The sequence below is a fragment of the Dromiciops gliroides genome, chromosome 4 (assembly GCF_019393635.1).
Source record: "Dromiciops gliroides isolate mDroGli1 chromosome 4, mDroGli1.pri, whole genome shotgun sequence".
Lineage (NCBI taxonomy): Eukaryota > Metazoa > Chordata > Mammalia > Microbiotheria > Microbiotheriidae > Dromiciops > Dromiciops gliroides.
In genome coordinates, this window is record NC_057864.1 from 341,812,878 (window position 1) to 341,838,517 (window position 25,640).

General features: G+C 37.9%; 1 protein-coding gene across 1 annotated transcript in view; it reads left to right on the forward strand.

Annotated features, from left to right (window-relative positions):
- The window catches only part of SLC16A10 (solute carrier family 16 member 10), a 147,802-nt gene that overhangs the window by 117,488 nt on the left and 4,674 nt on the right, over positions 1 to 25,640 (forward strand). The window contains exons 4-5 of the mRNA XM_044005311.1: positions 714 to 857; positions 22,277 to 22,505. Of these exons, the coding sequence (XP_043861246.1) occupies positions 714 to 857; positions 22,277 to 22,505 (373 nt within the window). The remainder of the gene's footprint in view (positions 1 to 713; positions 858 to 22,276; positions 22,506 to 25,640) is intronic.

Here is a 25,640-nt window from a genome sequence, read left to right on the forward strand (position 1 = left end):
CTCAAACACTTGACACTTACTAGCTGCGTGACCCTGGGCAAGTCACTTAACCCTCATTGCCCCACAAAAGAAAGAGAAGGAAAAGAAAAAGGAATAATATAGAAAAGCTTCTTATTTCAGTATAAACTAGACTATGGTATCCACTAAAGTTCCTTCCAATTCTGAGGTTCTGTGATGCTGACAGTGAGTTAGATCTCCTCTGAGTCATAGTTTGGGAGGGGACTCAAGGCCTTGCTGCCTCTTCCTTCAGCTTTTGGTATCATACAGGTAATATTTCATATGTATGCGTGTAGAAAAAACAACAATAATAATAGTTAACTTATAGTTAACATTTATATATAATTTACTATGTTTCAGACACTGTACTAAGCACTTTACAATTATTATCTCATTTGATATTCACAACAATCCTGGGAGATATGTGTTATTACCCCCATTGTACATATGGGGAAACGCAGGTAAATTGAGGTTAAATGACTTGCCCAGGGTCACACAACTAGGAAGTATCTGAGGTCACATTTGAACTCATGTCTTCCCAACGCTAGGCCCTGCCTTCTCTCTACTGTGCCACTGTGGAAATAATTGCATTTGAGGGAGTGAATGTAAAAGCTTAAACATAGAGTGTGAACAAATAACATGTGCAGTACCATGCCCATGGAGGATTTCCTGAATATATTAACTGGTGTTTGTTTCTTTTTTTTTTCAACCTATAGATGAACCACATAAAAGAGAGATTTGCAGAAGAATCAAATAAAGAAGTAGTCCTAATGTGCATAGGGATCACTTCAGGAGTTGGACGACTGCTCTTTGGCAGAATTGCAGACTTTGTGCCTGGTGTTAAAAAAGTTTACTTACAGGTATCTTATTATCCTCTTTGGCTAATATTTAATGAAATGACATTTTCTTCTTATTACAATTAAAATATTGTTTTGAAAAATCTAAAGTTCTGTAAAAATTGGAGTTTACAAAAACATAGTCCCCCCGCCCCAGGCAAATGAGCTTAGAGGTTAGAGATCAAACAGCATTTTCCCTTTCTCCCAACTAAGAATACTTCAGAAACAAAATGCTTTCTTTGCTTGATGATTTTTCAAGGAAGGAAGGGTAGTCTGTTTGGCCTAATTCTTGTTATCATGTGTGGATCCTGTGCTTTATGCCTTGTGAGATTTCTATGTGATCTTGTGAGCTGCCTCCAGTAGTGTCACCAGTTGAGAACTCTTGGGGAGTAAATGGATAGTTCTTGACTGATGTCTATTTCATGAAAATTCACCTGAATTAATTCAGCTTGATGAATATTCCCTTGAAAGCACAGGGCCTTGCACATAGTAGTTACTTAGCACATGTTTGTTTAATTGAATTTTAATTTGATTCTTGAATTACAAAAATCTCTGTTACTCTACTTTGAAACAGCTTCGTGGAGCCAGAAAGGCTGGGGTTACATCCCAGCCCCTCTCCCCTCCCAGCTTATTACTTGTGTATTAATGGACAAGTTACTTAGCCTTCATAGTTCTCAGTTTTCCTTGATATCTGATCTTTATAATACTCAATAAAAGCATTTTTATAGAGGTTTAAGATTTTTGCCAAGTGTTTTATATATTTATATATCTCATTTGATCCTCATAACAACTCTGGGAGGTACGTGTTATTATTTTTTCCACTTTACATATGAGGAAACTGAGGCTAAAAGAGATTAAGTGATTTATCCAGGTGTCTGAGGCAGGATTTTAATTTCAGGTTTTCCCTGACTTTTTAACTTTATCATAATATGAAGTTCAAAAGATACAGGAATCATTTGTAGACCTTAAAGTGCTATTATTATTAATTTTAAATAAAGGTTTTCTCCACACAATTTTGCTGTTTGTTAGGAACAGATTTTCATAAACCAGCACCCACACTTAACATGTATTTTAGCCACTTAACCCAAGATGACAGAAAACTCTGAAACAAGTCACATCTCCAAATACCAAGGGAGACCCCTAGTGGCCATTTGTAGTAGTGCATACAGTCTATACTTGTGGATGGTTACCTGTCTCTCTTTCCCAGTGAAAGAAATGTAGAATTGTAGATATTCTAAGGCCTTAGAATGGCTTTCTAACTAACTTACAATAAACATACTTTAGATTTTGAAAAATTACATTTTTCTTCCAATTAACAAAACATTGGCTTTTTAACTATGTATTTTACAGAGTTGATAATACATTATTTAAATTTTTTTATTTTTTAAATCTTTTGTTTTTACATCACCTTAATTTCTGAATATGTGTCTCTCCTCTACCATCCCAAGGGAGCTATCCCTGGTAACAAAGAATGAAAAAGAGCAGGGGGTGTGGCGAAGTGGTTTGTCAAAACCAAACAATATTGCACCTATGTCTGATATTTGCAATATTCCATAAACATAGTTCTCCACCTTTGCAAAGAAGGGAAGGAGGTATATTTTCTCAATTCTTCTGGAGCTAAGATTGCCCTTTGTAATTACACTGTACTCAATGTTATTATTTTGATCTATTTTAATTTGCTTCTCTTTAATCATATTTATTGTTTCTTAATGTGAAGCAACGTTCATATAGGCAAGGCAACAAGCAATAATGTACCACAATTTGTTTAGCTGTTCCTCTCTCACTGGGCATTTACTTTGCTTCCAGTTCTTAGCTAAAAGAAAAGAGGCTGCCATAAATATTTTAGATATTTATATCAATATATATTGGACCTTTTTTTCTACCTTTGACTTCCATGTTGCTGAGTAGTATGATCCTTGGGTCATGAAGATCTTTGTGAATCTGGGGGAAGTTAGGTGGCACAGTAGATAAGGGGCTGGGCTTAGAGTCCAGGAGACCTGAGTTCATATCTGGCTTCAGATAATTACCAGGTCTGTGACCTTGAGTAAGTCACTTAATCTCTGTTTACCTCAATTTCCACATCTGTAAAATGAGAATAATAATAACACCTACCTCTCAGGGTTGTTATGAAGATCAAATGAAATAATAATTGTAAAGTGCTTACCCCAGTGCCTGGCACATAATCCTACTATTATTATTATTAATTCTCAAATATCTTTTCTGGTCCTTCCCACATTTGATTAATGTTTTGATAGTGGTGGTAGTAAATAGAGGACTACTGTGGGTTAGATATTTAATTCTGACTAAAATTATTACCCAGTCTTATCTTTTTTTCACCAATATCTGGTGAACTATCCATAAGATTTTTATACTAGGTACTGAGCCATGAACAGATTTCACATGAGCCAGTGCATTTTTAAAGGCCTTCATCAACATGCCTAGACTTAAAACAAATGTATCTATTTTACATTTACTAGTGGAAAATTTTCTTTTGGTGAAAATAGTTGCAAACAAATGTTCACAAAGTAAATATACTTGTCTTACAACCCTCAACATAGTACTTAGCACATAGTAGGTGCTTTTTGGCTAATACTTAATCTTCCTCTTTCTCCATGTTTCTTCTGCTGCTGCTGCTTTTCTTTCACACCCTCCAATTTCCCAAGTATTTCTTTTCCTTTTTATTAGTTGTAACCTGTTTTGGGTCTTTCCTGTGTTATATTTATTATTATTGGGCAGTTAGGTGGTACAGTGGATAGAGTGCTGGGTCTGGAATCAGGAAGACACATCTTTTTGAGTTCAAATATGGCCTCAGACACTTACTAGATGTGTGATCCTGGACAAGTCACTTAACTCTGTTTGCTTTAGCATCCTCATCTGTAAAATGAGCTGGAGAAGGAAATGGCAAACTACTCCAGGATCTCTGCCAAGAAAACCCCAAAATGGGGTCATGAAGAATTGGACATGATTAAATACCATTAATTATCATAGGCTTGAATTGCACCTCAATAGAGGTGGCATGGCTCACAGGAAAAAATACTGAATTCGAAGTCAGAGGAATTGAGCTAGACTGTCAGCTCTGCAATTTATTACCTGTGTGACTTGGGCACCTCTCTAGGCTTCATGTTCCTCATCTGAACAATAAGGGGGTCAGACTAGATGGCCTCTGAGGTTTCTTTTTTCTTTCTTTCTTTTTGAGGGGCAATGAGGGTTAAGTGACTTGCCCAGAGTCACACAGCTAGTGTCAAGTGTCTGAGGTCAGATCTGAACTCAGGTCCTCCTGAATCCAGGGCTGGCACTTTATCCACTGCTCTACCTAGCTGCCCCCCACCCCGAGGTTTCTTCTACTTTAAATCTGATTTATTATTTTTTTTTAGTGAGGCAGTTTGGGTTAAGTGACTTTCCCAGGGTCACACAGCTAGTAAATGTTAAGTGTCTGAGGCTGGATTTGAACTCAGGTACTCCTGACTCCAGGGCCGGTGCTCTATCCACTGAGCCACCTAGCTGCCCCTTTAAATCTGATCTTAAAAGGAAAAAGGATGGAAAGGGAATAAGCATTTATTTAGCACCTACTATGTACATAGTTCTACTGTATACTAAAGCACTGTCCTAAGTGTTTTTTACAAATATATTTTAAAAACCCAAATCTATTATAAACATTATAATTATTAAATATTTTATTATAAAATCAAATATAAGGGGGCAGCTAGGTGGCGCAGTGGATAGAGCACCAGCCCTGGATTCAGGACTCCCTGAGTTCAAATCCGGCCTCAGACACTTAACACTTACTAGCTGTGTGACCCTGGGCAAGTCACTTAACCCCAATTGCCTCACTAAAATAAAAAAAAAAATCAAATATAAACTAAAATTTCCATCTCACTAAAGGCCTTCAACACTTGTTGAGAATGATGTAGGGGGCAGCTAGGTGGCACAGTGGATAGAGCACCGGCCCTGGATTCAGGAGGACCTGAGTTCAAATCCAGCCTCAGACACTTAACACTTACTAGCTGTGTGATCCTGGGCAAATCACTTAACCCCAATTGCCGAGAGAGAGAGAGAGAGAGAGAGAGAGAGAGAGAGAGAGAGAGAGAGAGAGAGAGAGAATGATATAGAAAGAATTTTTGTTTATCTATAGGTTGGATTAGATGTGACCTCTGAGGACTCCCAATTCTGAGATTATTGAGATTTTTTTTTCCTTTGGTGAACTCCTCAGCTAAAATCTCAGTATTGATATTTTCATTAAATAGACTCTTACACATACTAGTTGTATAATCTTGGTCAAGTCACTAATGAAATATCAGGGTTGCATCAGAAAAAAGGGGAAAAGAAACATTAATGTGAGTTTAACAAAATTAAAATAAAACAAAAAATAATTTTGCTTTGTGTTACTTGCCAAACATGTGTATGGACTTGTTTCATTCCTTTTGTCCTTATTTCTATGTGTTTATACAACTTTCAATTTTTATGCTGTTTTTCCTACTGATCACATTGTAGATCAATTTATATTTATCTTTCACATTATTCTTTCTCATATATAATAACAATAGTTAACATTTAAATAGCACCTGCTATTTGCCAACCACTGTGCTAAACTATTTATAATGATATTATCCCATTGGATCTTCACAACAGTCCTGGGAGATAGATGCTATTATGATATACATTTTATAGATGAGGAAATTGAGGCAAAAAGAGGTTTCATGGCTTGTCCAGGATCACAGAGCTTGTAAGTGTCTGAGGCAAGATTTGAACTCAGCTCATACTAACTCCATGCTAAGAACTCTATCCACTGTGCCACCTATCTCCCTGTACATATTAAATTATATTAATAATATTAATAATTAATATTTAATTGAAGTCCTTTTTGGTTTTAAATCCGTGGCACATTATAGGCTTAAACAGACTGTATTCATTCTCCTCCACATAATCTCTCTTTGGTTTATTTTTCTCCTACCAAGAACTTTTGGGAACCCTAGAATATAGCCCATGTCTAAGTCTTGAAAAACATAAAAGGGTCCATTTCTGTGTAAATATTCATAACATCCAATTGGTTGCCAAGACTTGTTTTTTGTTGTTGTTCGTTTGTTTGTTTGTTTTTTGGTGAGGCAATTGGGGTTAAATCACACAGCTAGTAAATGTTAAGTGTCTGAGGTCGGATTTGAACTCAGGTACTCCTGAATCCAGGGCTGGTGCTCTATCCACTGCACCATCTAGCTACCCCCTTTTTTTTGTTTGTTTGTTTTTTCAAGACTTGTTTTACATTTGTAACATCTCTGGCACATATATGCCTCCTCTCCTGAAACTGTTGTTGAGTTGTTTAAATTGTGTCCAACTCTTGTGACCCCAATTTGAGCTTTCTTGGGCAAAGATACTGGACTGGTTTGCCATTTCCTTTACTGCTCTCCTGACACTGCCTGCACCCTATTGAAGGCACTCATCACCTCATGCCTGAACTATTGCAATAGCCTGTTAGTCTCTCCCTGCTCTAGTTCATCCTCCACTCAAAGTGATCAAAGTGATCTTCCTAAAGTGCTCATCTGACCATATCACCACCCTACTCAATAAACTCCAGTGGCTCCCTAGAACCCCCAGGATCAGATATACTCTCTTCTGTCATTCAAAGCCCTTCATCATTTACCCCTCCCCATCCACCTCTCCAGTCTTTTGAAGCCTTAAACTCCACTCCACCCCGTGTATTCTCTGCTCCAGTGAAACTGGCCTCTTTACTCTTCCTCACTCAAGACAGTCCATCTGCTGATGGGCATTTTCAGGGGCTGCCCCCATGTCTAGAGTGCTCTCTCTCCTCATCTTTGCCTCTTGGTTTCTAGCTCAAAGCTTACCTTTGAAAGGAAACCTTTTTAAATACTTCTTAATTCTACTGTCTTTCATCTGTTGATTGTTTTTAATTTATCCTGTATATAGTTTATTTGTACAAAGTCATTTGCATTTTGTTTCCTTTAGAGTGTGAACCAATAGAGTGTAGGGACTATCTTTTACCTTTCTTTGTATCCTCAGCACTTAGTACAGTGCCTGACAGATAGTAGGTATTTAATAAATGTTATTCAACTAATTGGTATTAGACAAACTTTATTTCATCCCACAGAAAAACAACATAAAAGTATGAGAGGCAGCAGCTATAGTGGATAGAAAATTAGTCACTGAGTCTGTAAGACCCGGGTTCTGGTTCTACTTCTGACACATACAGATTGTATAAGTCATGGCAAATTTTTAAACCTCTCTGTACTGCAGCGAACTCTCTTGAACTATAAATTGCATACAGCTCCAGACCTGGTTTTTGTTATTGTGTTTTGTTTTGGGGACTGGGTCACCCTAAGTTGCCTAGGCTGGAAATGCAGCAACCATTCATGGGCTTGATCTCAAAATTGATTGGGAAACTTTAACCTTTTCCATTTTTTCTGACCTGAGCCTCCTTGCCCTTTCTTAAGTAGCCATATTGGTGCCAGAGTGAATGTAGATACCCAATCAGGAGCACTGGCCCTACTATAGCTTAGAACTTCCAGATTCAAATGATCCACCTGCCTTAGTTTCTCCAACACCAGGGACTTCAGGTGTAGACCTTACTACCCAGCTTAGGACCAATTTAAAAAAAAACTTGTGATATATAATTATATTTTATACATATATCAAACAGATATAATATATATAGACACATGTATAGACATATATAATGTAAATTTTCTACATTATTACATTTAGATATACCTATATATTCTAATACATATAACTTAGTATTTTAATTCCTTAAATAACCATTTTATAAATAAAAAATACATATCAATTTATAGAAATAATTTATGACAAATTTGTTTAAATATAATTACTATATAAATAGTACCTAAATAACTCATAAATGCACAGCACATATATATGTGTGTGTATATAAATACATATATACCTCCTGTACCCTTCCCAGCATACCCCTCCCTCACCTTTCCAGATTAAACATTTTAATTTATATTTTTCTATTCCAATCTCTATCTCTCCCTCGCCCCCTCCAATCCCCCCTCCCTAAGGCAGTAAATAATCCAAAATGGGTTATACGTATATGATCATGAAAAACATCACCATGTTTGTCATTTAATGAAAGAATGTGAAAAATAGCATGCCCCAATCAGTTCCATCAATATCGGTTCTTTCCCTGGAGGTGGATAGTATGTTTCATCAATATTCTTTTTGGATTGACTTGGATCATTGCATTGCTGATAATAGTCAAGTCATTCATAGTTCTTCATCAAACAATATTGCTGTCTCTGTGTAGAGTATTCTCTTGGTTCTGCTCACTTCCCAATACATCATTTCATACATGTCTTTCCAAGCTTTGTGACCCCCCAAAAAAGAGTCAGACATAACTGAAAATGACTGAACACAAATTATCATTATTATATAGGAATTGTACAAGAAAACCTATATAATAAATACTACACGTTGTTTTCTAATCTGCCTAGCTTTTCTTTGCTTCCTCATTGGTTTTCTTTTGTTCTCTGTGGTAGACTTTTTACTTTGTTATTTTCCCCCCTCCCCAGCCTAATAATTTCTTTCTATGTCTTTCCAAGTCAACCAGCTCATCATCTCCTATACCACGGCAATATTCCAACCAAAACACATCCTATCTGAGAGATTGTCTATGAAAGTTTCCCCCCAATTATCTGCATTCCTTCTATTCCTGGCTACATAGGTTTTATTTATACAAGAAATTTTTAATTTAAAATAATCAAAATTATCCATTTTACAATTCAACAGTGCTCTCACCTTATAATATGGTTTAAGGTCTGATACTGCTGAAACTATTTGCTTTGCATCTTTTGTCCTGGTTTCTTTTAAGTTCCTGACCTTTTGTTCTTCCAAATGAACTTCATTATTATTTTTTCTAACTCAGTAAAATAATTTTTTAGTAATTTAATTGGAATAACATTGAGTCCATAGTTAGTTAAATAAAACTGTCATTTGAAAAATTGTAGGGGCAGCTAGGTGGCGCAGTGGATGGAGCACCGGCCCTGGAGTCAGGAGTACCTGAGTTCAAATCCGGCCTCAGACACTTAACACTTACTGGTTGTGTGACCCTGGGCAAGTCACTTAACCCCAAATGCCTCACTTTAAAAAAAAAAGTTTAAAAAAAAAAAAAAGAAAAATTGTATTTGCTTTACCTCCCCATGAACAATAAATATTACTTCAATTATTTGGATCTGAGTTTATTTGTATAAAAAGTTTTATGCTTATACTCAAAACAGTTCCTGTGTCTGTTTTGGCAGGTATACCCTCAGGTATTACACTGTTTGATTATTTTAAATGGTCTAAAACGGGGCAGCTAGATGGCGCAGTGGATAGAGCACAGGCCCTGGATTCAGGAGGACCTGAGTTCAAATTTGACCTCAGACACTTAACACTTACTTGCTTTGTGACCCTGGGCAACTCACTTAACCACAACTGCATCACACAAAAAATAAAAAAGAAAAAAAGAGTATTTAAATGGTCTAAGACAATATTGAATACTATTGCTGACACATAATATAGCTTCTCTATTTTTCCCTTTTGATTAAATCTATTTTAACTTTACCTTTGTCTGAGATAATGCTTATTATTCCTGCTTTTTTTATGGTTTTATGGTTCCTGAGAACAATGTATTGTTGAATTCAAATTTTTATTCTGCTATCCATTTCTGATTTTTGGGTAAATTCATCCCATTCACATTCTAAGCTATAATTACTTAGGTGCTTTCCTTCTTCATATTTTTCCTCACTATCCTTCTCACCCTATTTACTTTACCCTCCTCACTCCCCTGCTTTACTTCTACCCACTACCTTGCCCTCCTATTCCTTACACCACCCAGTTCTTCCAGTATGGTCCTTGTAGTAGTTGCTAGGTTTTGTGTAATCCTTAGTGTAGCACCATTATATTTTAAAAAATGTTTTCTTGTTGCTTTTTTCTTTGCTTACTCATTTTATTTATTTTTTTGTTTTGTTTTGTTTTTAGCAGTTTTTTCTGAGGTCTGTCTTGGGGCAAAACTTGGGTTCTCCTCTTTACTCCCAAGCCACAGTTAGGGCCCCCAGCCACACTTTCCCAAAAATGATCTTGCTCTCTATGGTCTCTCTGATGGCTGCAAACTACCAATGTCCTCTTTGCCCTGGAACTGAAACCAGGGACTCTGCTCTCTTGTAAGTTTCCAGCCAGCAGGATCCCTGCCCCTCACTACTGCACTCACCTAGTGTGTGCTAGCTCCTTCTTCCCACAGTCACATGCTGAGACTTGTCTGGTCTGCACAGTCGTGCTTGGTGTCTTTCCACAGTGGAAGGTCTTTCAATCTTCTCCGGCTCAACTCTCAGACCACTACACTGTCTGTGAGATGAAAGTTTCTAAAGCTGAGGCTGCCTCTCAATCCAGCTGCCCCCAGGGCTTGTTTGTTGATTCTGCAAAGTCATTGTGGAGGTGTTTGCTCTTCACTCGGGCAGAACCTCCACCCCTGGAGGTCAGGTCTTTCCTGGGGTCTTCTCAAATTGTCTTAGGAGGACATCTGCTTTACCCGATGTTTATTGCTGCTGTTCTAAGGCAATGTTTTGTCTTTTTTTTTTTGGAGGAAATTTAGAGAGCTGAAAGTTCTCTGACCTATTCCACCGTCTTCCATTGGTCTTTTCTCAATCCTTATTCTCCTTGACCTCTCTGCAGTCTCTGACACTTTTGATTATTTTTTCCTTTATACTTTTTAGGTTTTTAGGATGCCACTCTCTCCTGGTTCTCCTCCTACGTATTTGACCATTCTTTCTCTGTATCCTTTGCTAGATCTTCCTCCAGCTCACACTCTCTAATTGTAGATATCCTTCAGGGTTCTGTCCTGAGCTTTCTTCTCTTCTCCCTCTATATTACTTCATTTGGTGATCTCATCAACTCCCATGGATTTAATTATCACCTCTTTGCTGATGATTTTCATCAACCTATCCTGTCTCAATCTCTCTGATGACATCCAAATGCTATATCCAACTGCCTCTCAGACTTCTTGAACTGGCTATCCAGTAGATATCTTAAACTCAACATGTCCAAAATAGACTTTGCCCCTAAACCATCCTTCCCCCGTACCTTCCCTATTGTTGTAGAGGGTAACATCATCCTTCCAGTTACTCTGGCTCACAGCCTAGGAGTCCCCCCCCCCCCATATCCAATTTGTTGCTAATTGTTGATTTTACCTTTACAGCATCTCTCTCTTTTTTTTTTTTTGCAGGGCAATTGGGGTTAAGTGACTTGCCCAGGGTCACACAGCTAGTAAGTGTTAAGTGTCTGAGGCCGGATTTGAACTCAGGTACTCCTGAATCCAGGGCCGGTGCTCTATCCACTGTGCCATCTAGCTGCCCCCTTTACAGCATCTCTTGAATACCACCCCCTTCTCTCTTCTGACATTGCCCCCACTCTAGTACAGACCTTCATTACCTCATACCTGGGCTAATGCAGTAGACTGTTGGTGGGTCTACCTGCCTCAAGTCATTCCCCACTTCAATTCATCTTTCATTTAGCTGCTAAAGTGATTTTCCTAAAGCAAAGGTACAATCATGTCACCTACCTAATTAATAAACTCCAATGGCTTGCTATTTATTACCTCCAGGATTAAATATAAAATGCTAACTAAACGCCTTCTACTTTTCCAGTCTTCTTACACTTTACTTCCTGTCATGTTCTCTTTGATCTAATTACACTGACCTACAGGCTGTTTCATGAACAAGACACTCCCTTTCTTGGCTCCTGCATTCTCTCTAGCTGTCCTCCATGCCTGGAATGTTCTCCTTCCTCCACTTCAACTACTGACCTCCTTGGCTTCCTTCAAGTCCCAGTCAGAGTCCCCACTTTCTACAATAAGCCTTCCCCCACCCCTCTTAATTCTGGTGCTTTCATTCATTCCTATTTATCCTCTATATAGTTTGCTTTGTATATATTTGTTTGTATGTTGTCTCCCCCATTAGACTGTAAGCTCCTCAAGAGCAAGGACTCTCTTTTTGTATCCTCAGGACTTATGTACCTCCAGAGAAAGAACTAATGGAGTCTGAATGCAGATTGAGGCATGATGTTTCTCAGTTTCTCATGTGTGTATTTTGTGTTTTCTTTCACAACATGACTAATATGGAAATATGTTTTGCATGATTGAATATGTATAACTAATATCAGTCTCAGGAAGAGTAGAGGGAAGAAAGGAAGAGAATTTAGATGAATGTTAAAAATTGTTTTACATGCAATTGGGGGGGGCAGCTAGGGGGCGCAGTGGATAAAGCACCGGCCCTGGAGTCAGGAGTTCCTGAGTTCAAATCCGGCCTCAGACACTTAACACTTAACTAGCTGTGTGACCCTGGGCAAGTCACTTAACCCCAATTGCCTCACTAAAAAAAACAAACAAAAAAAACCATGCAATTGGGGGAAAAACATCATCAGGGAGGCTGAGAATGTTTGTAGGGAGAACAGTAATATCCTATAGATAGAGAGAAAGAGAAGGGAAAAGAGCAGGAATAGTACAGGGAGGGGGAGAGGAGGGGAGACTGAATAAATATGTATATATACACATAAGTACAGACAAACAGATTATTAGGTACAGTGAAAAAAGATGTATTTTACTTCAGGGAAGAAAATAGAAAGGGTAAAGGCAGATTTGGTAAATAGCATTGATTGAATGGGAACCAATCAGATTCTCCCTGCTTTGGTATTTTCCCAGTCTCTCCAGTTGGCTTGATGCCCAAGCCTCCTCTCTTTCTCCTTCTTTTTAAGTATATTATTGTCTCTGGCACCATCACTCCCAAACTTGCTCCCTACCCTCCATACTGGCACTTAATATATGAAATAAATAAACCTCTCTTCTTTCCCAAGTTTTTTAGTTCTCTTGAAGATAGTTCCTTAGCTAGTAGTAGTAGATCTAGCTTAAAAAACCTTCACTAGATCCTATCATTCCATATCTCTGTCCACATCTTGAGAAAACTATCTACTAAAGTGCTTCCACTTTAGTCATTCAATTGAAATTCCACTTTCCAAAGTTACCACTGATCTAATGGCCATTTCTCAGTCCTTATTGTACTTGACTTCTGTAGTATTTGACACTACTAATCACCTTCTTATCTAGGTTTTCTCAACACCATTCTCTGCGGGTTCTCCTCCTACATGCCAGACTACTCCTTCTTGGCATCCTTTGCTGGGTTGTCATCCATGTCATAATAACTGTGTGTCTTGGAAGAGTGTTTCCAGGGCCCCTTCCCCTCCGCCCCCCCCCACTTTATGTTATCTCACTTGGTGATTTCATCAACTCCCAGGGGTTCAAATATTTCTGTACATATACTTCCTAAATCTACATATCTATCTTTAGTCTCTTTTCTGAGCCATAGTCCTACATATCACCAATACCTTTAGGACATCTTGATCTGAATTTCCTATAGGGATATCAAATTCATCATGTCCAAATAGAACTCATCATATTTTCCCTCAAGCCTTCTTACTTTCCAAGCATTCATAATACTTTTCACTCATGTTTTTGTTTTGTTTTGGGGTTTTTTGCAGGGTAATGAGGGTTAAGTGACTTGCCCAGGGTCATACAGCTAGTATCAAGTGTCTGAGACCGGATTTGAACTCAGGTACTTCTGACTCCAGGACTGGTGCTCTATCTACTGTGCCACCTAGCTGCCCCCTCATTCATATTACTTTTGATGGTACCACTATCCTCCCAAACATCCAGGTTCACAACTTTGGTATCATCCTTGACTTCTCATTCTTATTCAACCCACATATCCAATAAGCTGCCAAATCTTGTATCTCCTGCATACATCCCTACCTCTCTGCTCACACAACCACAAACCTAGTTTGGGGCTATAATTTTCCTTGCCTCAAGTCTCTCCCTACTTCAGCATCCACACAGCTTGCCAGTGATTTTTCCATAGCAAAATTCTGCCTAAGTAACTCCCCTACTCAATAAAACCCAGTAGCTCCCTGTAGCCTCCATGAGCAAATATAAAATCCCTTGTTTGTCATTTAAGGTTGCTCTCAATCTGGCCCCTTTTACTTTTCCAGTCTTCTTATACTTTACCTCTTTCTGTATATCCTATAATCTAGCTACACTACCCTTCTTTTTTCACTATTTCTATTTTATTTTATTTTTGATACCATTTTATTTTTATCCAATTACATGTTAAAACAAATTTTCAACATTTAAAAAAAAAAGTTTTGAGCTCCATATTCTATCCCTTCTTTCTTCCTCCCTTGGCCCCTCCCTGAGATAGTAAGAAATCCGATATAGGTTATACATGTGCAATCATGTAAAACATTTTAGTCATTTTTTAGAAGACTTGAACCTAAAAAAAAAAGCAAAACAAAAACATGCAAGTAACTATGTACCAACAAGCTATCTACAGGATAAATTGGAAATGATCAACAAAAGGAAGGCATTAGAAGGGGTTTGATTTCAAAAGGCTTCCTGTAGAAGGTGATATTTTGACTGGAACTTGAAAGAAGCAGGGAAACTAGGAGGCAGAGATGAGATGGGAGAATATTTCATGCACAGGGATAACCAATTAAAAAGTCTAGGGTTGGAAGATGGATTAGCAGCTAAAAAGCTCAGTGGATAGAGCACTGAACCTGGAGTCAGGAAGACCCGAGTTCAAATCTGTCCCCAGACACCTATTAGCTGTGCGATCCTGGGCAAGTCACTTAACCCTGTTTGCCTCAGTTTCCTCATCTGTAAAATGAGTAGAAGGAAATAACAAACCACTCCAGTGAAAACCCCATAGACAGTATGGTCCCATGGGGTCATGAAGGGTTGGGTGTGACTGAACAACAAGGGAGATGGGATACGAGCTTCCTGAGGGCAAGGATTGTTTTTGCTTATTTTCTTTGCATCTCAATTTAATGAAAAAACATAGTAAGCACTTAGGAAGGGAGGTTTGTTGACTGACTGAACACTTTTAGAAGTACCTAAACACTGTTCGGATGTTTTGCTTTAAAAATTTTATGATTGGCTTTTAGAAACTAATATCACTGAAGTCTGTGCTTCATGGTTTCTTCAACATTAATTTTTTTACTTCTTTTACTAGCCGATTTCCCATATTGTTTCTTCAACAATTAGCAGTGCGTATGACAAGGGCATTTCAGGTCCAGTGAGTCCATTTCAGGCACTTTGCCAAGGTTTCCTTTGGCATAAAATATTTAAACTTAAACTGTAAGGTAATTTCCTATGTATATATTTATTTTTTAAAGCAATTGAGCTTTTTAGATACTGGAGGTCTTTGTCAGTAAAAATTGTCTTTCATTTCCCCCGTTACATTATCATTATCAGTATTTTCTTGCATACCTACTATTTGATTTTGTAAACACACATACTACACTTTCATTATAAACCATAGGCTACATATTGGATAAAAATGTGGTGCTAATCAGTTTCATAACTCAGTCCATACTATTACTACCACCACCACCACTACTAGCTAGCATTTATATAGTGCATTAAGCTTTATAAAGTACTTTACAAATATTATCTAATTTTATGTTTCAACAACCCTGAAAAGTAGGTGTTATTATTATCCCCATTTTACAAATGGGGAAACAGGAACAGACAGAAATTAAATGACTTACCCAGGGTCACCCATCTCATAAGTGTCTGAATTTGGATTTGAACTCAGGTCTTCCTGACTCCAGGCTCAGCACTCTATCCACTGTGCTATTTAACAGCTTCCTTAAACAAACATGTTACTTATTTTTCCTAGTTATTTTTTTCCCTATGGCTTTTTTTTACACCTCTATCACCCTTCATGGTTCATCTTAGTAAGATAGTATTACTTAGCTTTTTCATAGGCTTATAGATTTAGAGCTGTAAGGAAATATAGAGGTAAATGAATCCAACCCCCTCGTTTTACAGATGAGCAAACTGAAGCCCCTAGAGTTTAAGTGATTTGCTCAGGGTTACATAGCTGGTAAATATCCGAGGACTGATCATACAACCATTCTATGCTGCCTCTTTTTAGTCTACTCTCTACTTGTACAATTCCAAGTTTTTCAAAAAGATGTGTCATGGCAGTAGATAAATGGACTCGCCTTTAAAAAGCGTATTTAACTATCATCATCAAGGAACAAGGAATAGAAATGAAAAGAGAAGTGGAGAACTTGGCCTTGGGTTATTTGAAGATGGAAATCTGATTTGCAACAGTATTTCCACACACAACTCACCCCCAATGAACTGTTCATGATACATTTTTGATTTTCAGTTACTAGTTGGAAAAACTGGGTATAAATGATTGCCTCCTCCTGGGTCCTATCACTTTAGCTTTATTGAAGCCACATGCCCTTGAACTGTCAGTTTCCACCATGGCACTCTATGCTCCTGTTGTTTTTCCTCATACACACCAGACCTCTAAAACCAGATTGAATTTGTTTTTCAGGGACTCCAAAATCTAACAGGCTGCGGTGTGAGTCATTTAGTATCCTTATCTCTCTATAACATGGAAATAATAATTGTCAAGTATCTTCTAGTAGAGCAGGGGGTTGTTACATTATAGCCGGAGGATCAACTCCAGCTGCCATTGTATTGAAAAAACAAAAACCATTCTTAGCCCTGTACAACACCTGGTGGTGGGCCAGATTTGTCTTTTGGGTATGTAGTTTGTTCCTATTCTAGCGGCAGATTTCTTAACCTGGGATCCATGAACTTGGGTTGGTTTTTTTCCCCTTAAATTTTGTTAACTGTATTTCAATATAACTTGTTTCCTATGTATTTTACTTGATGCATTTAAAAACATGACATGAGTCCATTGGTTTTAACAGATTTTCAAAGGATTGGAGGACATAATAAATATGTGGACCCCTAGTTCTAGAGAAGCTGAATTACACTGAGAACTCTGAAGCAGCCAGCAGCCTGACAAATTATCTTTGTGTCCGAGTTTAGGTTAGGAAAGCACAGCTCTATTACCTTATGTTGCCTGATGCAGAGCCAGAGTGTGAGAAATCACACTTAAGAATTTTCTGAGACCCCGAGCTGGGAGATGTGGGGAAAAAAAAACAAAAACCCTTCCGCACCCCAGCGGGGCAGAGCCACGTGCAGGCTCACAGGCTAATTTTTATAACGGTGATTTGGTCCTTCCCCCGGCCCCCCCCCCTTACAATCTACTGGCAAGCGCTGGCCAGTCAATCAGGGCAGCATCCCTGCCCCTCTCTTTCTCATGGGAACTTCCCGTGGCAAGTTCTTTGAAAAGGACTATTATTAACCCCCACCTGTAGACTGCAGCCTCTCAAGCACCTCTTTCTAGTCTTCCCACTGAATCTGAACTCACCTCTCAGACACTTAAGTTACCCAGACAGTTTCAATTAACTTGGTGGGGGGGGCACATTTCCCACACATAGGCTCAGAGACTCTGGCTATACTATCAAAATGAAGAAGCTTGTAAGAACATTAGCATCTAATGGGTACCAGTTTTCCTGAGCTATCTACCTCATGAAATGTGTGTTTGCTGCTTGGTCTTAGCCAGGTGAAACATCTGCAATTCATTTTCTTCTTGAATCTTAGTCAAGCCTCCAGGCACACTTAAAGGCTGAATTCCTTCCAAGAAGTGTCTGTTCCCAGTGATAGAAGTGGAAAAGGCAATAATGCTTTTATTCTTGGCTCTAGAAACTGACTCCAAGGAGGTCATTTTCCCAGAACCTGAAACATATTATGACTGGAGGACTTTGACATTCATGGCTTCAGGAAACTGGAAACTAAGACAATCTTATTCATCCTCCCAAGCTGTTCTATATTCCCCAGGATGTACCATTGAAAAAAACCAACAACTATAGAATATCCTAGTACCTTGCTAGGGAATGTAACAAATCAGTATTTAAGTGATTATTGTTATGGGCCCAGAGCACCCCAGAAGTTCTCTGGGGCATATCAAAGAACCTTTTCCTTGAGAAACTAAACCAGAGGACAGACACGCCTAGAGAGAAAAGTGAAACCAGGTCGGACTGAGCTAGCTACAGGACCCCCACCCTTCATTCTAGTCTCCCTTACCCCTGGGGAGATAAGTTTGGGTGTAGCTGTTTCCTTTGTGTCCTGAGGAGAGAGATGGCTTGAGAGATCTGCAGCCACCCCTCACCCAACTCCTCCAGCCACCACCAGTGCAGGATGGTCCTCCCTCACCCCCATCAGTCCTCTATAAAAGTATCTACCTGTCTCCTGCTCGAGGAGATCGGTATCTCAGAGCCCTGCCTTTCTCCCCATGAGAAGTCCAAGGATTTCTTTCATGGTTTCCCTTCCCTTCCCCTGCCACTAAATAAACTACTATCTTATTCTAATTGCTTTTGTGTGCAAGAGGGTGTAATTCCTTAAAGAGGAATTCCTAAGGACCCTAAACCCCCAACTCCTATCCCTATCCATAACCCCTTACCCTATTTTCCCCATGACATAAACATCCACATATAAGTAACAATATTGTTTAATGTTGGGGCAGCTAGGTGGCATAGTGGGTAGAGCACTGGAGTGCCAGCCCTGGAGTCAGGAGGACCTGAGTTCAAATCCAGCCTCAGACACTTAGGAGCTGTGTGACCCTGAGCAAGTCACTTTAACTCTGTTTACCTCATTTGTAAAATGAGCTATAGAAGGAAATGGCAATTCATTCTAGTACCTTTGCCAAGGAAACCCCAACTGAAAAATGACTGAACTGACTAAATTAATTTTTAGTATCATTGTAGTCTCTGTGTATATTTGTCCTCTTAGTTCTATATTTGTTGATTTTGTATTTCCACATTTCTTTTTATTCCTCATTTTCCATTCTTTTTTTCTTTTTCTTTTTTTTTTTTTTTTTGGTGAGGTAATTGGGGTTAAGTGACTTGCCCAGGATCACACAGCTAGTTAAGTGTCAAGTGTTTGAGGTCAGATTTGAACTCAGGTACTCCTGAATCCAGGGCTGGTGCTCTATCCACAGTGCCACCTAACTGCGCCCTCATTTGCCATTCTTTTTTTTTTTTTTTTTTTTTTGGTGAGGCAATTGGGGTTAAGTGACTTGCCCAAGGTCACACAGCTAGTAAGTGTTAAGTGTCTGAGGCTGGATTTGAACTCAGGTCCTCCTGACTCCAGGGCCGGTGCTCTATCCACTGCGCCACCTAGCTGCCCCTCATTTGCCATTCTTAATGGTGCTATAGCAGTTTTACATGTTACAGTCTGTTTACCCAATAACATAGATACAACTGTATTTGTGTAGAGAGCAGTTGGGTGGTTACAGTCCGTAAATAGCTGGGCCTGGAGTCAGAAAGGCATAATTTTTTTTTTATAAAAGTATTTTATTATTTTCCAATTACATGTAGAGATAGTTTCCAATATTTGTTTTTATAAGATTTCTAGTTTCAAAATTTTCTGCATTAGTCATGCTGTGAAAGAAGAATCAGAGCAAAAAGGAAAAACCTCAAAAGAAAAAAAATAGAAATAGTATGGTTCAATCTGCATCTAGATCCCATAGTTCTTTTTTTCTGGATTTGGAGAGCATTTTCCATAATGAGTCCTTTGGAACTATCTTGGACCATTGTATTGCTGAGAAGAATCAAGTCTATCACAGTTGATCAACACACAATGTTGTTGATACTGTGTACAATGTTCTCCTGGTTCTGCTCATCTCACTCAGCATTAGTTCACGTAAGTCCTTCCAAATTTCTCTGAAATCTGCCTGCTCATCATTTTCTATAGCACAATAGTATTCCATAACATTCATATACCACAACTTGTTCAGCCATTCCCCAGTTGACAGGCATCCCCTTAATTTCCAATTCCTTGCCACCACAAAAAGAGCAGCTATAAATATTTTTGTACATGTGGGTTCTTTTCCCTTTTTATGATCTTTTTGGGGAAAAGACCTAATAGTGGTATTAATGGGTTGAAGGGTATGCACAGCTTTATAGCCCTTTGGGCATCGTTCCAAATTGCTCTCCAGAATGGTTGGATCAGTTCACAACTCCACCAACAATGCATTAGTGTTCCACTTTTTCCACAGAGGAAGATATGATTTCAAATCTGTACTCAGACACTAGCTTTGTGATCTTTTCAAGTCATTTAGCCACTGCCTGCCTCAGTTTCCTCAACTATAAAATGGAGATAATAATAACACCTATCTCACAGGTTTTTTGTGAGAATCAAATAAAACAGTATTTGTAAAAACACTTAGCACAATGCCTGCAGGGCACATAGTAGGTGCTATACTTACTCTTTTTGCCTTTTCCTTTCCATTTCTTTTAAATTACTTGGGAGCATATTTCTGATAATGGTATAATGGGGTCAAAAGTTATGATCAATTTTATGATGTTTCTTCTGTATTGCTATCTTGCTTTTCAGAAAGATTTTACCAGTTTGCACTGCAGAAATTATTTTTAAAAAAATTTTATTGGTACCTTTATTGCCTAAAATCTCTCCTGTATCCTTCTATCTCTCCCTCCCAGAAAGGTATACTTTATGACGATTTTTTAAAAAAGAAAAAATGATCAGCAAAACTAATTGCTATATCAATTAATATGAAAATATATACCATTTTTCATGCCTGTCAACTTCCCACATCCATAAAGTAATGGGAGAGGTGGGGGACAGTTTCTTCTTGTATCTCTTCTTTCTACCTATGCTTGTTTTCTATATTTTTGCAATATTTATTTTGGAATGTTTTGGGGTTGTTGCTCTTTTCATTTATCATAGCTGTGTATATTGTTTTCTTGGCTCTGACTTCACATCACTTCATATTAAGTATTTCCATGTTTCTCTATTGTCATTATATTCATTGCTTCTGACAGCACAGTATTATTCCGTGATACATTCATGTGTCATAAATTGTTTAGCTATTCACCAATCAATCACCATCTACTTTGTTTTTTTGTTCTTTGCTACCACAAATAGTACTCCCATAAATATCTTGCACGTGGAGACTTTCTTTTTAATCAATGACCTCCTTGTGGTATATGCCTAGTGGAATATTTGAGTTAAAGGATATGCATGTTTGAGTCACTTTTGTTAAGGGCTAAAATTCTAGCTAAACTGTCTAAAATATCTAATGAGTGGTCGCCAATAAATTATAAATAGCTTTAGCAAGAGTTAGACTTTTAAGCATTTATTAAGGAGAATAAGAATTTGGTAAAGAGAGAAGAAAAGGCCTAGATTCTTATCTATTAAAGGAAGAGGACATTTCTAGCTCTGCTCTCCACCAGAGTCCAAAGGAAAGAGAGCGAGACAGAGCGCTAGTCTCTTCCTTCTTCCTCCCACTTGCCAACTTCACTTCCTGACACCAAAGAAAAGACTCCTGGTCTTGCCCTCAAAGACCTTCGCTTCATGGGCAGAACTCTTCTACAGTAAGTCTCCAGCAGGTGGCGTCATTCCAATCGTTACACTTTATTTACATAATTTCAGATTGCTTTCCAAAATGGTTATATTGATTCATAGTTCCACCAACAATGCATTAGTGTGCCCCATCTTTCCATAATCACTCCAATATTGCCTATTCCCACCTTTCATCATCTTTGCCAGTTTTCAGGGTGTCTGGTAAAACCTCAGGGTTTTGACTTTCATTTTCCTTATTATTACTGACTTGGAGCATTCTTTCATATAGTGGTTAATAGTTTGCAGTTCTTTTGAGAACTATTTGTTCATATTCTTTAATCACTTGTCTATTAGAGAATGATTTTTAATCTTAGTTCTTCTAGATGTTTCTACATGTTGGATAACAAGCTTTCACCAAGATTTTTAATACAGAGATGGTTTTCTCAGCTAACCACTTTCCTTCTTATTCTAGATGTACTAATTTTGTTTATGCAAAAACTTTTCAATTTGACATAGTTAAAATTATCTATTTTATCTTTTACAATTGCCTCTATTCCTTGTTTGTTTAAGAATATGTATCTTACCTGTACCTATGAAAGGTATATAATCTGCTCTTAAATTTTTTATGGCATGTTTTTTAATATTTGAGTATCTTTTAAAAATGTATTGTGAAATATGTTGTAAAGTACTGTTCTAAGCCTAATTTCTACCAGATTACTTTCTGGTTTTCCTTGTAGTTTATGTCAAATATGGTATTTTTCATGTTTGGGAGTTTATCAAACAGTCTTAATTCCATTATTTCTGATTCTCCCTTGTCTAGTCTGTTCCATTTATCTACTCTGCTTTTAACCAATAAAAAATTGTTTTGATGATTATTGCTTATAATATAGTTTGAGGACTGAAAGTATAACAACTGTATTTCAGTTGTACTTGGAAAACTTTTTTAAAGTCTTTACCTTACTGGAATTGAAAAAAATTAATTCAGGAAGAGATGGAACAGTATGAGAAAATCAAAGACAATCATTTGGAATGCTATTATGCATGTTGTTTGAGTGTATAAGAAAAAAAATCTTCATCTGTAGCCCCAGGATTTAAAGCAACTCATTGAAGGTAATATTTTCTCATCCTTATAATTACTAGTGACATTCTGTTTTCTCCCTAGGTGATCTCCTTTTTATTCATTGGCCTGATGTCTATGATGATTCCATTGTGTAATGTCTTTGGGGCACTCATAGCTGTCTGTCTCCTCATGGGTCTCTTTGATGGATGCTTCATTTCTATCATGGCTCCCATTGCCTTTGAGTTAGTTGGTGCCCAAGATGTCTCCCAAGCCATAGGATTTCTGCTTGGATTCATGTCTATACCTATGACTGTGGGCCCACCCATTGCAGGTAAATATAGCATGGTATTTCGTTATCTTTAGATAATTATTTCTTTACTTTTGCTTCCTTTGAAATGGCCCATTTATATCCAAATTCATCACCACTAACTGACCAGCTATCAGCAATATTTTGCCTTTATGTTTGCCATTATCTGAACACTCTTAGTAAGACTGAAAGTAGAGACAGATAAATTTTAGTTTTATACATAATTGTTAGGCATATTCTAGTGGGATAGGAGAAAAGAGACTCTTAAGAATTCGGGGGGGGGGGCAACTAGGTGGCACAGTGGATAAAGCACCAGCCCTGGATTCAGGAGTACCTGAGTTCAAATCTGGCCTCAGATACTTGACACTTACTAGCTGTGTGATCCTGGGCAAGTCACTTAACTCCCATTGCCCTGCAAAAAAAATAATAATAATAATTCAGAGGAAGCAGAGCCACATTAACCTTTTGAGGCCCCTAGCCATAATAGGTAATTATATTACATGTAATAAATGAAAATAATTGAAAACAAAATGACATCCAAAAAATGTTATATAATTAGAATAGTTTTGATTTCACATGTATTATATGTAATATAATTACCTATTGTGGTACTTACTATGTATCTACAATGTGCTAAGCACTGAAAGAAAGTAAAAACAAAACCTGTCCTCTAGGACATAGTCCTGGTCTAATAAGAAGGGCAACCTGTAAATACCTATGTATAAATAAAATGCATGTACATATATATATGTGTGTGTGTGTATACACCTATGCATATATATGTATATATATGTATATATATACATACATATAGTGTGATAGTAAATATAATAAAATCATTTAAAAAAATTTTTTTATTTTTTGGTGAGGCAGTTGGGGTTAAATGACTTGCCTAGGGTCACACAGCTAGTAAGTGTAAAGTGTCTGAGGTCAAATTTGAACTCAAGTCCTCCTGAATCCAGGGCCGGTGCTCTATCCACTGAGCCACCTAGCTGCTCCTCAAATCATTTTTTAAAACCTCATGTCCTATAGTTGTTTTTTAAAGTTTTATCCAGGCCTTGATCACATCAGTGTAGGGAAGTTTTAAATGTGTAAACTCCCTCTCCCAATGCAAATCATCTGCTCTGTAATTTATAGGCTTATGTTGTCTGGGACACTGAGAAATTAAGTGATTTACCTTTGGTCAAATAGCCAAGATTCAGGGACATGAACCAGGGTTTATTCTTTTGTTTGTTTTTGTTTTTTGCAGGCAATGGGGGTTAAGTGACTTGCCCAGGGTCACACAGCCAGCAAGTGTCAAGTGTCTGAGGCCAGACCTGAACTCAGGCACTGCCGAATCCAGGGCTGGCGCTTTAACCACTGGGCCATCCAGCTGCCCCCCAGGGTTTATTCTTGAACTCAAGTCATCTAAGTCTGAGACTAGTCCTTATCTACTGGGTCATGCTGCCATCTCGATAATTTTTTTTACCTGCTTAATTTTAAAAGCCCTTGGAGCTTGAGGGCTAGGTCAAACAGCCTCCCACAGTAATTAATCCTATAGGGGGAGACCTTGGTTATTGTTTCATTCTTGAAAGATGAGTATTTTGAAAAGTAAAAAATATACTTTTTTTTTTCTTTTTTGCGGGGCAATGGGGGTTAAGTGACTTGCCCAGGGTCACACAGCTAGTAAGTGTCAAGTGTCTGAGGCCGGATTTGAACCCAGGTACTCCTGAATCCAGGGCCTGTGCTTTATCCACTGCGCCACCTAGCCACCCCCTACACTTCATTTTTTATAAAGGACTACCTCATTGAAAAGGACACATTTAGTGTGTTTAAAAAATGTAATTTACCTCAATATGTGCAGTTTCATAAATTGAAGGTTTTGGTCCATTTTGAAAAATGCTTATAAATTTTCACATAATGTTACTTTAAGAATGTGACAGAATAATATCAGGTTCAACAATATATGGTGAAGCTCAGCTAACCAAACACAGCTAAAGACCAGGAAGTAACCAAGAAGAGGTCTCTCAGCCATCAAAATTTTTATCACAAAGTACATACCCTAAAGTTTATGTACTTTACTCATAGGAAAGCCCTTCACAGTCTTATTCAGGTACTATTAAATCCTATTTTAATCACAAATTTTAAGCCCAGAAAAGATTATAAGAAGCAAATTAGAAGATAGAACAATACAACAGGACAGATACTCTAAAATAATGAGGAATTTAAAATGAGAGACTGAAAACAAGGGAGCAGAAAACTAATACTGGGTGGGAGGGAAAGAATTTGAAACTGAAAATAAAAAATTTAAAAGATAAAAAGAAAACCTATAAAACATAGAAATAAGACTTCAGTGAGTACCAATAATCTGGGCTCATGTAGGATAGGCAAAAATAACACTGAATAGGCCTTGCAGGGGTCTATCATATTTATTGTAGCACAGTACAATAATAGGAAAAAGAATTGCGCCTGCAAACTGTAGGCTAGGGAGCATGACTTTAATACTTGGCAAAAGTCTAAAACATATTATTAAAGGGATAGTTTGGAAATATATGGGAGAGATGAAAAAGAGCCAGCATGCCTTCATCACACACATCCCCCTCTTTCACAACCCTTAAAATACATGCTCACTTACCCTTAAAATACATGCTCACTCATAGTCATGTCAGACTAAACTTATTCCCTTTTCATTTATTTATTTATTTAAGTGAAGCAATTGGGGTTAAGTGACTTGCCCAGGGTCACACAGCTAGTAAGTGTTAAGTGTCTGAGGTCAAATTTGAACTCAGGTACTCCTGACTCCATGGCTGGTGCTCTATCTACTTCGCCACCTAGCTGCCCCTAACTTATTCCCTTTTTTGACTGAGTTACTTAACTGATAAGGCAATTGATTGGTAGCGACAGGTTATCCTGGAGGGAATATCATTGTTTTGGAGGGACATAGGTAGGTCATAGAGCCATTTTTGGCATAATTTAAAAACCTTAGAATATTCCTTTAAATATACTTGTTTCTTTTCCTCTCCTCCTTCCAATAATTCCTTCAACTCCTTATAATTGCATTTACTGTGATATTTAGAATAAAGTGACTATACAGTAAATGATTCTCCCTTTCCTTGAAAAATGGTATTATAATATACAATGGGGGGGGTCAACTAGGTGGCGCAGCAGATAAAGCACTGG